At 39.4% G+C, this 12,876-nt stretch overlaps 1 protein-coding gene across 2 annotated transcripts; it reads left to right on the top strand.

The window, feature by feature from the left end:
* Positions 1 to 336: 336 nt before the first annotated feature.
* Positions 337 to 10,564, top strand: LOC133009311 (myosin heavy chain, fast skeletal muscle-like). 2 transcript variants are annotated; one of them, XM_061076783.1, is made up of 39 exons: positions 337 to 513; positions 581 to 766; positions 854 to 1,010; positions 1,103 to 1,130; positions 1,209 to 1,320; positions 1,416 to 1,508; positions 1,597 to 1,660; positions 1,742 to 1,840; positions 1,927 to 2,030; positions 2,158 to 2,296; positions 2,415 to 2,533; positions 3,032 to 3,181; positions 3,275 to 3,445; positions 3,540 to 3,840; positions 3,971 to 4,035; positions 4,117 to 4,204; positions 4,327 to 4,444; positions 4,532 to 4,655; positions 4,939 to 5,075; positions 5,162 to 5,417; positions 5,511 to 5,753; positions 5,836 to 6,012; positions 6,093 to 6,238; positions 6,343 to 6,433; positions 6,533 to 6,922; positions 7,040 to 7,166; positions 7,254 to 7,372; positions 7,454 to 7,650; positions 7,778 to 7,961; positions 8,043 to 8,208; positions 8,357 to 8,481; positions 8,606 to 8,914; positions 9,018 to 9,221; positions 9,310 to 9,435; positions 9,518 to 9,688; positions 9,793 to 9,897; positions 9,998 to 10,093; positions 10,203 to 10,334; positions 10,544 to 10,564. In XM_061076783.1, the coding sequence occupies exons 1-39, from the start codon at positions 337 to 339 to the stop codon at positions 10,562 to 10,564; spliced, it is 5,817 nt and encodes a 1,938-aa protein (XP_060932766.1). The 2 variants fall into 2 exon arrangements, with proteins under 2 accessions (XP_060932766.1, XP_060932767.1); XM_061076784.1 differs by having other exon boundaries at positions 337 to 543; positions 623 to 766.
* Positions 10,565 to 12,876: the final 2,312 nt, after the last annotated feature.

Here is a 12,876-nt window from a genome sequence, read left to right as displayed (position 1 = left end):
ATAGCATTATTTTCTCAAAGGGAAAGGGGAAGGTATGTATGGATTTTTTCAATTGATTGATTGGCTTATTTACATTTGTACAGGGAAGGTGTGTATTAGTCAGTTTGTCAATGGCCCCAGATGTTATTCATCCAGTTTGGATAAAACCAATGTAATGGTTAGTGTTAACAAGTTTAAAAACCTGTACCAAGCCGAGGGCCATCTGTAGATGTGCAAATACATTCTTTGCAATAGATAAGCAAACAGTTCAGTAAAAAAAATAAACAATGCACTTTGCTAGTGGTGTAATTTAAGATTTTTGTTTTTTGACATTCTACACAGACATAAGCCGCCACCATGAGTACGGACGCAGAAATGGCCTTATACGGCAAAGCAGCCATTTACCTGCGTAAGCCAGAGAAGGAGAGAATTGAGGCTCAAAACGCACCTTTTGATGCCAAGACTGCCTGCTATGTGGCCGATGTCAAAGAGCTGTACTTGAAGGGAACAATCATGAAGAAGGATGGTGGCAAAGTCACCGTCAAACTCCTGCTGGACCAGGAGGTTTGTATCATAAAATAAAACTTAACTGAAAGTAAAGTATGTGTTCTCAGTTGTAATTGCAACCAATGTCCTGTTGCAGGAGAAGGTATATAAAGAAGAAGACGTCCATCCAATGAACCCTCCCAAGTACGACAAAATTGAGGACATGGCCATGATGACCCATCTCAATGAAGCCTCTGTCCTGTATAACCTCAAAGAGCGTTATGCAGCATGGATGATCTACGTAAGAATATCTTTATAGTGCAATAAGTTATATTGAAATCAAAAACTAAACATGGAGTTAACTGTTTATCTCTATGTTCACTTTCAGACCTACTCTGGGTTGTTCTGTGCCACTGTTAACCCTTACAAATGGCTCCCAGTGTACGATCAAGAAGTTGTAAGTGCCTACAGAGGCAAGAAGCGTATGGAGGCTCCACCCCATATCTTCTCCGTCTCTGACAACGCTTATCAGTTCATGCTATGTGGTATGTCCATATTGTAGAATTTGTATACAGTATACAGAATAATGTTTCACTGAAGGAAATGTGTTGAATTCATTTGGTTTCTATGTTTACAGATAGGGAGAACCAGTCTGTCTTGATCACGTAAGTTCATATCTGTAGATTTTTTTTGAGAGTCAAACATGTTGAGCAAATTCTAATGAGTCTGTTTTTCATACCCAGTGGAGAATCTGGTGCTGGAAAGACTGTGAACACGAAACGTGTCATCCAGTACTTCGCCACAATCGCAGTGGCAGGAGGGGACAAAAAGAGTCAGGGCGAAAAAAAGTATCAGGTATGTTGTGATGACATCATTGAGCCCAAGTGAAGTAGAGTATATGTTCAGCAAGAAAGTTATTTTCTGATTTAATTTCGAAACTTGGATTATAGGGGTCACTGGAGGATCAGATTATTGCAGCCAATCCCCTGCTGGAGGCCTACGGTAATGCCAAAACTGTGAGGAATGACAACTCTTCTCGCTTTGTAAGTATGGGGTTATTTTGTACAGACTAAATTCTTGTTAGACATTGGTTATGTGGGGAGATTACAACAATTTATATCTTCTAAACAGGGTAAATTCATCAGAATCCATTTCGGCACAACTGGCAAACTGGCCAGTGCTGACATTGAGACATGTAAGTAATAATCCTCATAGCAAGTGTAGATGACTGAAATTCAGGACTGACCAGGTTGTGACTGATGATAAACAATTGTAGATCTGCTGGAGAAGTCAAGAGTGACATACCAGCTTTCTGCTGAGAGAGGCTACCACATCTTCTACCAGATGATGACAAACCACATACCGGGGATCATTGGTAAGCAGATTGAGACTTGCACAATTGTAAATGTACATGAAAGTTATACGGTGAAAAACTCCAACTAAACTTTTTTTGATTTTCAGAAATGGCACTCATCTCAACCAACCCCTACGACTTCCCCTTGATCAGCATGGGTCAGATCACTGTGGCCAGCATTGATGACAAAGTTGAGCTGGAAGCTACTGATGTGAGTGATCGAGGTTTTAATATTTAACATATTGCAATCATCTGATGTTTATCATATCTAAATTAATCTTATGAATGTATTTTCCAAAGTGGAGATGTTTTGTAAAAAAGAAATCTTCTGAACACAGAATGCTATTGATATCCTGGGCTTCACTGGTGAGGAGAAGATGGCCATCTACAAGATGACTGGTGCTGTGCTCCACCATGGTAACATGAAGTTCAAGCAAAAGCAGCGTGAGGAGCAGGCTGAACCCGATGGCACAGAAGGTGACTATTTGATATCTTATCAAAGTGAACAACAGAAGTTCTCAATCACACTGGTTTTGTTTTGTCATGAACACACATATATACAATACTACATAATTAATAATAAAACCATTTTCAGATGCTGACAAGGTTGCTTACCTGTTGGGTCTGAACTCCGCTGACATGCTGAAGGGTCTGTGCTATCCCAGAGTGAAGGTCGGAAATGAGTTTGTCACCAAGGGACAGACTGTACCTCAGGTAAAGTAGTCACAATGGTTTTATTGGGTTGTATTTTGAAAGTAACTTTTATAATTGTGTTTTAAAATTTGTTATATTTGAACTTATTCCAAAAATATGTAATTATGCATTTAACAATTATGCACATATGTGCTGTGTATTATTAAGTGAATGAATATCGCATACATTATTTTTGACAAAATTAATTCAAACTAAAATTAAGTTTATTTCATTTATCTCATTAAACATGAAACAGATAGAAATTATTTTTATTTGATTTGTGGTCTGAATTTCAAGATGCATTAATTATGGATAAAATAAGTATAAATAATGTGAAAGGTTAATAAGGGAAGGGAATATCCAACATTGATGTAACAGGCAACCGCTTGCGAATTAATTTGCCAAGACTGATAAATAGTGAGGTTATATTAATGATTTAAAGATTGTTCTGGGAAGTGTTCAAAAAACGTATAATCAATGCAGCTTTAGTCAAAACAAATATCATCTTCTTTTCTGTAGGCGAACAACTCAGTGACTGCCCTGGCCAAGTCCATCTATGAGAGGATGTTCTTGTGGATGGTCGTCCGTATCAACCAGATGTTGGACACTAAGCAGCAGAGAAATTACTATATTGGTGTTCTGGATATTGCCGGCTTTGAAATCTTTGATGTAAGCTACATACACTGCAACTCATTATTAAAATATGACAAAGCCTTTCCTGTTGTCTATGAGCAATCAGGCTGATTATTTGTCACCTCACAGTTCAACACCTTGGAGCAACTGTGCATCAACTTCACCAATGAGAAACTGCAACAGTTCTTCAACCACACCATGTTCGTCCTGGAGCAAGAGGAGTACAAGAAGGAGGGTATTATCTGGGAGTTCATTGACTTCGGTATGGACTTGGCCGCCTGCATTGAGCTGATTGAAAGGGTAAACACCAATTTTATGATTCTATTGTATGTAATTCTCCTAAAATACACCAGTCACTTCATGATATACTTTATCTCTCTGTTTTTTCATCTAGCCCATGGGCATCTTCTCCATCCTTGAAGAGGAGTGCATGTTCCCTAAGGCTGATGACACATCCTTCAAGAATAAGCTCTATGATCAGCATCTTGGCAAAAACAAAGCATTTGAGAAGCCAAAACCTGCAAAGGGCAAGGCTGAGGCCCACTTCTCCCTGGTGCACTATGCTGGTACAGTGGACTACAATATCAGTGGCTGGCTGGACAAGAACAAGGACCCCCTGAATGAGTCTGTTCTGCAGCTGTACCAGAAGTCATCAGTGAAACTGCTGGCTCTCCTGTATCCACCTGTTGTTGAGGGTATGACAAACAATTAACTGGTCAATAAAAACATATTTTAATATTGTATTACTCTTTATTAAATGTAGCCATTTGTCTCTGTATGTATTCAGTTTCTCAAAAAAATAATTCTACTTGAAATGATCAACAGAAGCTACAAAGAAGGGAGGCAAGAAGAAGGGAGGCTCTATGCAGACTGTGTCTTCGCAGTTCAGGGTAAGCTTTGGCATTGTACACCAAGAAATAGCATCACACATTACGTTATACACAAACTAACTAACTCTTTTGCATCTACAGGAAAACTTGGGCAAGCTGATGACTAACTTGAGGAGCACCCATCCTCACTTTGTGCGTTGTCTGATTCCCAATGAGTCAAAGATTCCAGGTAAGATTTGAACTCTTTGGGAAATGGCTTATTTTTTTGTCAGTATGGTTTCAGTTCACTGCTAGTTCAATGAGGAGTATAACTATTCACAAAAACTAATGATGAAATTTCTTATAAAATAGGTTTGATGGAGAACTTCCTGGTCATCCACCAGCTGAGGTGTAACGGTGTGCTGGAGGGTATCAGAATCTGCAGGAAAGGTTTCCCCAGCAGAATCCAATATGGTGACTTCAAGCAGAGGTACCAATGACTATATTTATGACGTCCAAAAATGTTGTCACAAACTCCAAAAAATACTTACAGAGACCAATAACTTTTGTGTTAAAGGTACAAGGTATTGAATGCCAGTGTCATTCCTGAGGGCCAGTTCATTGACAACAAGAAGGCTTCAGAAAAGCTGCTTGGATCGATTGATGTTAATCATGACGAGTACAGATTTGGACACACAAAGGTAAGAACCATGCTCCCTTGTTCATTGTTGGTATAATTACAAAGGAGGATGATTTTTCTTATTAATTTTGTTTGTTTGTCTGAAAATCAACATTGTACCTCAAGGTTTATTATGTTTGAAGGGATTTGGAACAAAATCAGACCATGTAGCTGGAGAAATTACTTATAAATTGTATATTTTGAAAGAATGTATCTTATGTGTACATTTATAAAGCATCTTTGCCTTGCGAGTCTTTAACAATTTAGGATACCTGAAAGTTAATTAAAATTTTCTGTTCATTCAGGTGTTCTTCAAGGCTGGTCTGCTGGGTACCCTTGAGGAGATGAGAGATGAAAAGCTTGCAGCTCTAGTCACAATGACTCAGGCTCTCTGCCGTGCTTACCTCATGAGAAAGGAGTTTGTGAAGATGACGGAGAGGAGGCAAGTTGAAAACAATAAATTCTGGACACAAAGACATGGGGGAAAAATCAGCAAAAATATTCATGACAACAATTTCTCCTTCACAGGGAAGCCGTGTACACCGTCCAGTACAACGTGCGCTCATTCATGAATGTCAAACATTGGCCATGGATGAAGGTTTACTACAAGATCAAGCCTCTGCTGCAGAGTGCTGAAACTGAGAAGGAGCTGTCTGCGATGAAGGAAAACTATGAAAAGATGACAACTGACTTGGCTACTGCCCTGGCCAAGAAGAAGGAACTAGAGGAGAAGATGGTGTCTCTTCTGCAAGAGAAGAACGATCTGCAGCTCCAAGTGGCATCCGTAAGTAAATCTCATACCGTACCTGCAATTGTTCATGTGTTGTAGGTCAAATAATGATGGGCTCACACTTGATGTGTTCATACAATGACACAGGAAGGAGATAATCTCTCAGATGCTGAAGAAAGATGTGAGGGACTTATCAAGAGCAAGATTCAGCTGGAGGCCAAACTCAAAGAAACAACTGAGAGACTTGAGGATGAAGAGGAAATGAATTCTGAGCTTACTGCTAAGAAGAGAAAGCTGGAAGATGAATGTTCTGAGCTCAAGAAGGATATTGACGATCTGGAGCTTACATTGGCCAAGGTGGAGAAAGAGAAACATGCCACTGAGAACAAGGTTCGTAAATTTAAAAATGTGTAGCATATCAAGTAAATTCATGGTTGCTATGTGTTTAATAACATTTTACTTGCAAACATAGGTTAAGAACCTGACAGAGGAGATGGCCTCTCAAGATGAGAGCATTGCTAAGCTGAGCAAGGAGAAGAAAGCCCTTCAGGAGGCTCATCAACAGACTCTTGATGACCTGCAGGCTGAGGAAGACAAAGTCAACACTCTGACCAAGGCCAAGACAAAGCTTGAGCAGCAAGTCGATGATGTAAGTTTACAAAGTCACTTAGGTTGACAAAACAAGATTCTTTAGCATAACATTCACAATCTCAATGTCTCAATGTTCAGCTTGAGGGTTCTCTGGAACAAGAGAAGAAACTGCGTATGGACCTTGAGAGAGCCAAGAGGAAGCTCGAGGGAGATCTCAAACTGGCCCAGGAATCCATCATGGATCTTGAGAATGACAAGCAGCAGTCTGATGAGAAACTTAAAAAGTATAAAAAAAAAATTCCCTCCCTATTATATAATAACCATCATGTTTCTAGTAATGTTCAATAGCATGAATGAACTCTTACCATAAACTTTGTCACTCTCACAGGAAAGACTTTGAAATCAGCCAACTCCTGAGCAAGATTGAGGATGAGCAGTCTATGGGATCTCAGCTTCAGAAGAAGATCAAGGAGCTTCAGGTAATCAACATATTCCTTTAAACACAACACAACATGCTTTCATGTTTCTGTGTTTCACATTTAATGTTCACTCAACAATAAAACATATACTTGAAACAGGCCCGTACTGAGGAACTGGAGGAGGAGATTGAGGCTGAGCGTGCTGCTCGTGCCAAGGTTGAGAAGCAGAGGGCTGACCTCTCCAGGGAACTTGAGGAGATCAGTGAGAGGCTAGAGGAGGCTGGAGGTGCCACTGCTGCTCAGATTGAGATGAGCAAGAAGCGGGAAGCTGAGTTCCAGAAGCTCCGTCGTGACCTTGAGGAGTCCACTCTGCAGCATGAAGCCACTGCTTCCGCTCTTCGCAAGAAGCAGGCTGACAGCGTTGCTGAGCTGGGAGAGCAGATCGACAACCTCCAGCGTGTCAAGCAGAAGCTTGAAAAGGAAAAGAGTGAATACAAAATGGAGATTGATGACCTGTCCAGCAACATGGAGGCTGTTGCCAAAGCAAAGGTACAAAATAAATGAAATATTGGAGTATTAAATGCATTTTTTATACATTAAAAAAACAATAAATGGCTTAATTGTGTTAAAAATTACATATTTCTTTTCTGTTACTTTTTTCTCAAGGGAAATCTTGAAAAGATGTGCCGTACTCTTGAGGACCAATTTAGTGAGCTGAAGACCAAGAATGATGAAACTGTTCGTCAAGCGAATGACTTGGGTGCACAGAAAGCCCGTCTCCTGACAGAAAATGGTATGCAAATGACAGCCATCTTCAGTTTGACACAGATCAAACAGAAACTGAGAAGAAACTAATGTTTGATCTTAATTTTCACACAAGGTGAGTTCGGCCGTCAAATTGAAGAGAAAGAGGCTCTTGTTTCCCAGCTGACCAGAGGCAAACAGGCCTACACTCAACAGATTGAAGAGCTGAAGAGACAGATTGAAGAGGAGGTTAAGGTAAGAAAACTCTAAGTGTGTCCTTGCCTCGTTGAATGAGATTTAAAAGTTTTACACATTCAATAATATTTCTTATTCTAGGCCAAGAATGCTCTTGCCCATGGACTGCAATCAGCCCGCCACGACTGTGACCTGCTGAGGGAACAGTTTGAGGAGGAGCAGGAGGCCAAGGCCGAGCTGCAGCGTGGAATGTCCAAGGCCAACAGTGAGGTGGCTCAGTGGAGAACTAAGTATGAAACTGATGCTATTCAGCGCACTGAGGAGCTTGAGGAGTCCAAGTGAGTAACATTCAAACAATTAAATTACCCAATTTTTTCTTTGCATATACTTTGTGCATTTAGCTGTGCAACATTACATTAGTGTCTTTACATTTTTATTGAGAGAAAATTTGCAAATGTTTCAAAGGAAAAAGCTGGCTCAGCGTCTTCAGGAGGCTGAGGAGCAGATTGAGGCTGTGAACTCCAAGTGTGCTTCTCTGGAGAAAACCAAACAGAGGCTGCAGAGTGAGGTGGAGGACCTCATGATTGATGTGGAGAGGGCTAATGGGCTGGCTGCTAACCTGGACAAGAAGCAGAGGAACTTCGACAAGGTGGCCAATTCATACAACGTTTCTTTACTTGTATTTTTTTTGCTGAATATCTATCATAACACAATAAATTGTGTTATTTAGGTGTTGGCAGACTGGAAGCAGAAGTATGAGGAGGGTCAGTCAGAGCTTGAGGGAGCTCTGAAGGAGGCTCGTTCTCTCGGCACTGAGCTGTTCAAGATGAAGAACTCTTATGAGGAAGCTCTGGATCAGCTGGAGACCATGAAGCGTGAAAACAAGAATCTGCAACGTGAGTTCTCACCTGACAACGAGAATAATGTATTCATATTTTTGTGTTTGAGTTCCTACCTGATTGTCTTTGATTAAAATCAATGCATTTTGTGTTGGTGTTCCTATTTTACATTTGGCTTGACGATATATAATGTTTCTTTTTGCAGAGGAGATCTCTGATCTGACTGAACAGATTGGTGAGACTGGCAAGAGCATCCATGAGCTGGAGAAGTCCAAGAAGCAGGTGGAGACAGAGAAATCTGAGATCCAGACAGCTCTTGAGGAGGCTGAGGTATGTTTGTTTTATCAAGGGAGATTTTCTGAGGGGTAAAATATTACAAATCTAGGACAATGCAGTATATTGGGCTAAAAGGCCTGAAGGTAAGGTCAAAAATCTAACTCTATGATGTCATCAGGGAACTCTGGAACACGAAGAGTCTAAAATCCTGCGTGTTCAGCTGGAGCTCAACCAGATCAAGGGTGAGGTGGACAGGAAGCTGGCAGAAAAAGATGAGGAGATGGAGCAGATCAAGAGAAACAGCCAGCGGGTGACTGACTCTATGCAGAGCACTTTGGATTCTGAGGTCAGGAGCAGGAACGATGCCCTGAGAATCAAGAAGAAGATGGAGGGAGACCTGAATGAGATGGAGATTCAGCTGAGCCATGCCAATCGCCAGTCGGCTGAGTCCCAGAAGCAGCTGAGGAATGTGCAGGCACAGCTGAAGGTATTGTCAGACATACTGCTGTTGTACAAACTACAGTATAGTGAGTGCACCTACAGTTCATTTTGTGTTTCATTCGTATATTTTCCTGCTATCATTTCACTAGGATGCTCAACTGCACCTTGATGATGCTGTCAGAGCCGCGGAGGACCTTAAGGAACAAGCTGCTATGGTGGATCGCAGGAACGGTCTGATGGTGGCTGAAATTGAGGAACTTAGAGTGGCTCTGGAACAGACAGAGAGAGGTCGCAAAGTCGCTGAACAGGAGCTGGTGGATGCCAGTGAGCGTGTTGGACTGCTGCACTCTCAGGTGAACAAATATACAGTACTTCAATATATGAAACGTTAAACTACTGAAATGTTGATTACTTAAGAAACTTCATCTTGTCATCCTTTAGAACACAAGCCTTCTGAACACCAAGAAGAAGCTTGAGTCTGACCTGGTTCAGGTCCAGAGTGAAGTTGATGACACTGTTCAGGAAGCAAGGAATGCAGAGGATAAGGCTAAGAAAGCCATCACTGATGTACGCTTAAGTTTTTACTTATTATCAATACTTTCTACTTATTGATTTTTGACATTTCTAAACCAAATATTGTGTTTTCCAGGCTGCGATGATGGCTGAGGAGCTGAAGAAGGAGCAGGATACTAGCTCTCACCTGGAGAGGATGAAGAAGAACCTGGAGGTTGCTGTTAAGGACCTGCAGCACCGCCTGGATGAGGCTGAGAACCTGGCCATGAAGGGTGGAAAGAAGCAGCTCCAGAAACTGGAGTCTAGGGTAAGAGAATCATGTTTGAATTATACACATATAAACAAAGTTTAAAAAAAACATCAAAACACTTCTAACGTAAACTGTGAATGCATTTGTCTTTTTTCCAAAAGGTGCGTGAGCTTGAGTCAGAGATTGACGCTGAGCAGAGACGTGGAGCAGATGCTGTTAAGGGTGTCCGCAAGTACGAGAGGAGAGTGAAGGAGCTCACCTACCAGGTAGAGTCACTTTGACATTAAATGTGTATAGTACAAAACAAGCAAATATAATTATATACTTCCCTTTAAAACATGCAAATCTATGTGTTTTCAACTACAGACTGAAGAGGACAAGAAAAACGTTTCCAGGCTGCAGGATCTGGTTGACAAGTTGCAGCTCAAGGTGAAGGCCTACAAGAGGCAGTCTGAGGAAGCGGTAAGGGCAAAACCTTAATTTTTAAACAATGACAACTCTATACGACATAATTTGTCATGTGCAGCATATCTGCTGGTCATTTAACCATTTGCCCTGTATTGTCTTCCAGGAGGAGCAGGCCAATGTCCACCTGTCCAAGTGCAGGAAGGTCCAGCATGAGCTGGAGGAGGCTGAGGAGCGTGCTGACATTGCAGAGTCCCAGGTCAACAAACTGAGAGCCAAGACCCGTGACTCTGGAAAGGTAAATATCTATCAGTCTGGTGTAACAAAAGAACAAAAATTCTGTCATCATTCCTTTACTTTATATGTTAATTTGTAAGCTCAGATAGATTAGATTATAAATGAAGTTTATTTTTTATGAGGTTTAAAATTAGAAAATCAGATCAAAATGAATTGTCCCTGAGTCTTGTTAAAACTCTTCCTAACACCAACCTTGTATCTGTTTTACAGGGAAAAGAAGTCGCTGAGTAAAGCACACTGAAGATTTTGCTTTGTTGATTCATATAATATGATAAAATGCTGACACAATAAAGATTAAGTTGTTACTCCTAAACTTGCTGTCTTTCATGTCTTTGCTTAAAATAAAATAGCTAATTTGAGATTTTAATATTTTGCAATGTCGAAATGGAAAAAATGGATATTTTTCCGAATCCTTAAATGATCTAGACTATTTCAGTGAGTGAAAAATCAATTAAATTGTTTCATAACACAATTAGATAATACTGTTATGAAATGTTAAATTCAAATTTTAAACGGGAGTCAAAAACTAGAAAACAATGTTTTGAGGTTATGGGTAGCCAAAATGTTTGTCATAGCACCAAATGGCCAGTAAAGATTTACAGAAACAGACTTGGGTTAAAAAAAAAAAATCAAATGTGCGTAACACAGTGTGTAGTCACTTTATTTCTAACCAGGACAATAGGCATAACCTAATACCTAGTACCTTATCCAAAAATAAATTTTCACCGGGTAGTTTTCTTGGGAGTTCACAAACAGGACTTAAAACAGCAAAACAAACTCTATTATCTCAGAATCGCATGTTGTAAATATATTTGGCTCGGATCGAAAAGCATTCAGCTGCAAGACTAATAACAATATATTCAATCGGGTTGTATTAATATGAAATACATAGGCAGAAGGCAAACTTAACAGCTGTTATGAAGTGCCTTGACCAGTCTTTAAAACAATAACATAATCACACAAATTTAAGTCACAAAGGACTTGCAACTTGTTTTGCAACAGCAGAGCAGTGCAGTGAAGTGACCTTCACTGTCCACTTATGAGCATGAGCCAAAAATGAACTCTGCTATGTCTGCAGACTCAGTTAAGGTGTTAATAGCTTGACATATGAGTGTGAATATCACAAACATATCTGTTACACTTAATCAAAAGTACTAGAAATATAACTTGTATTATTTATTCATTGTGAAGATGTTTCAAATTTATTGTTGGTATTAATACTATCTTAAATTTTTGGAATTTGTTTTGTTAACCACATTTATGTCATATAACTTTTATTTAGAATTATTCTATTCAAAGTCATTAATTCATTATTGAAATAACTATTTAATGAAAAAATTAACAAAAGATTAAAACTGTTGAATGTCTCCAGAATAACAAAAATTTAAACAAACTGTTTTGAGTGCGGTTGCAAACTCAAGATCTTCCTTTACTGATGGGAACCTGAGATGTAGAATGGCTGCACCAGCAACAAATGTCAATCTCATGTGACCATCAGCTGTCTCCCTAACCATATTTGGCAAGTGTCCCTTTTTAACTTCTGCTTCGTAGGCATAGCACATTCGATGCAAGCATTCCAATCCAGGTCTGTGAGAGTGGTAGACGACATATTGAACTCATGTTTTGTGAAATTAAATGATCTAGTCTAATGCATCAGATCACAAAATTCCAAACATAGAGTAGTGATATATTGCATGTTTATAAGGAGAATATTATTTTTAATTAATTAAATATTTTTTGCATCTAAATATATGTAATTCACAATGACCCATTTTTTAAAATGTATTTCAACTTCAACATATTTTCCAAATAATCAATGATTAAAAGATGAAATTGAAAAGTTGTTTCTATAAGGTATATGTGTTTTTAGGTCATTACTTAGGACATAACAATTTTGTCCATTAAAGGGAATCAAATTAAATTAAAATCACACACAAATAGTCTGGCACGGGGTGCATCATGTTTGAACAGCTGGTGATGCCAATGACTATGATGGACTTCAGAATCAAACCTTTTTTCAGTTTAAAAAATCTAGTATAAAAAGCTTGAGTGAAGTAGATGATCCTGTGCACAAAACATTGTGTATTACTTCGCAGAGGACAACAACAGCTGTTGTAAACTAGGATGTATAAGAGGAGTGATGAAAAAAACACAGATATATCAAAATGTTCATTGGAGATAAACTGAAAGTTTCATTATCTTTAGTATAGCGTCAAGCATGACTGAAAAAAAAGCCACTATGAAGCCCATGTGCATATTAAAACCAAAGCAAATCTGTATGAACTTTGAAAAATGGTACTGAAAGGCCATTTGAATGTTACAATGTTAAACATGGCCAAGGCCGCAACACTGATATGGGCTATGTGTAGAGGCCTCATAAAAGATGTATGGCCTCCCTGACATCTAAAATATTAAATATTTTAATTAAGACTACAGCCATAGCGATATCAACACCACATTTGGAAATCTCCCCCTTATAACTTTGGCATCAATCGCAACATGAAACCAATATAAGGAGTGGAATCAAACCTAAGAGTGTTAGT

Source organism: Limanda limanda, chromosome 8 (assembly GCF_963576545.1).
Source record: "Limanda limanda chromosome 8, fLimLim1.1, whole genome shotgun sequence".
In the NCBI taxonomy this organism is placed as follows: domain Eukaryota; kingdom Metazoa; phylum Chordata; class Actinopteri; order Pleuronectiformes; family Pleuronectidae; genus Limanda; species Limanda limanda.
The sequence above is the reverse complement of the archived record's forward strand: the minus strand, read 5'-3'. Positions and strand labels throughout refer to the sequence as shown.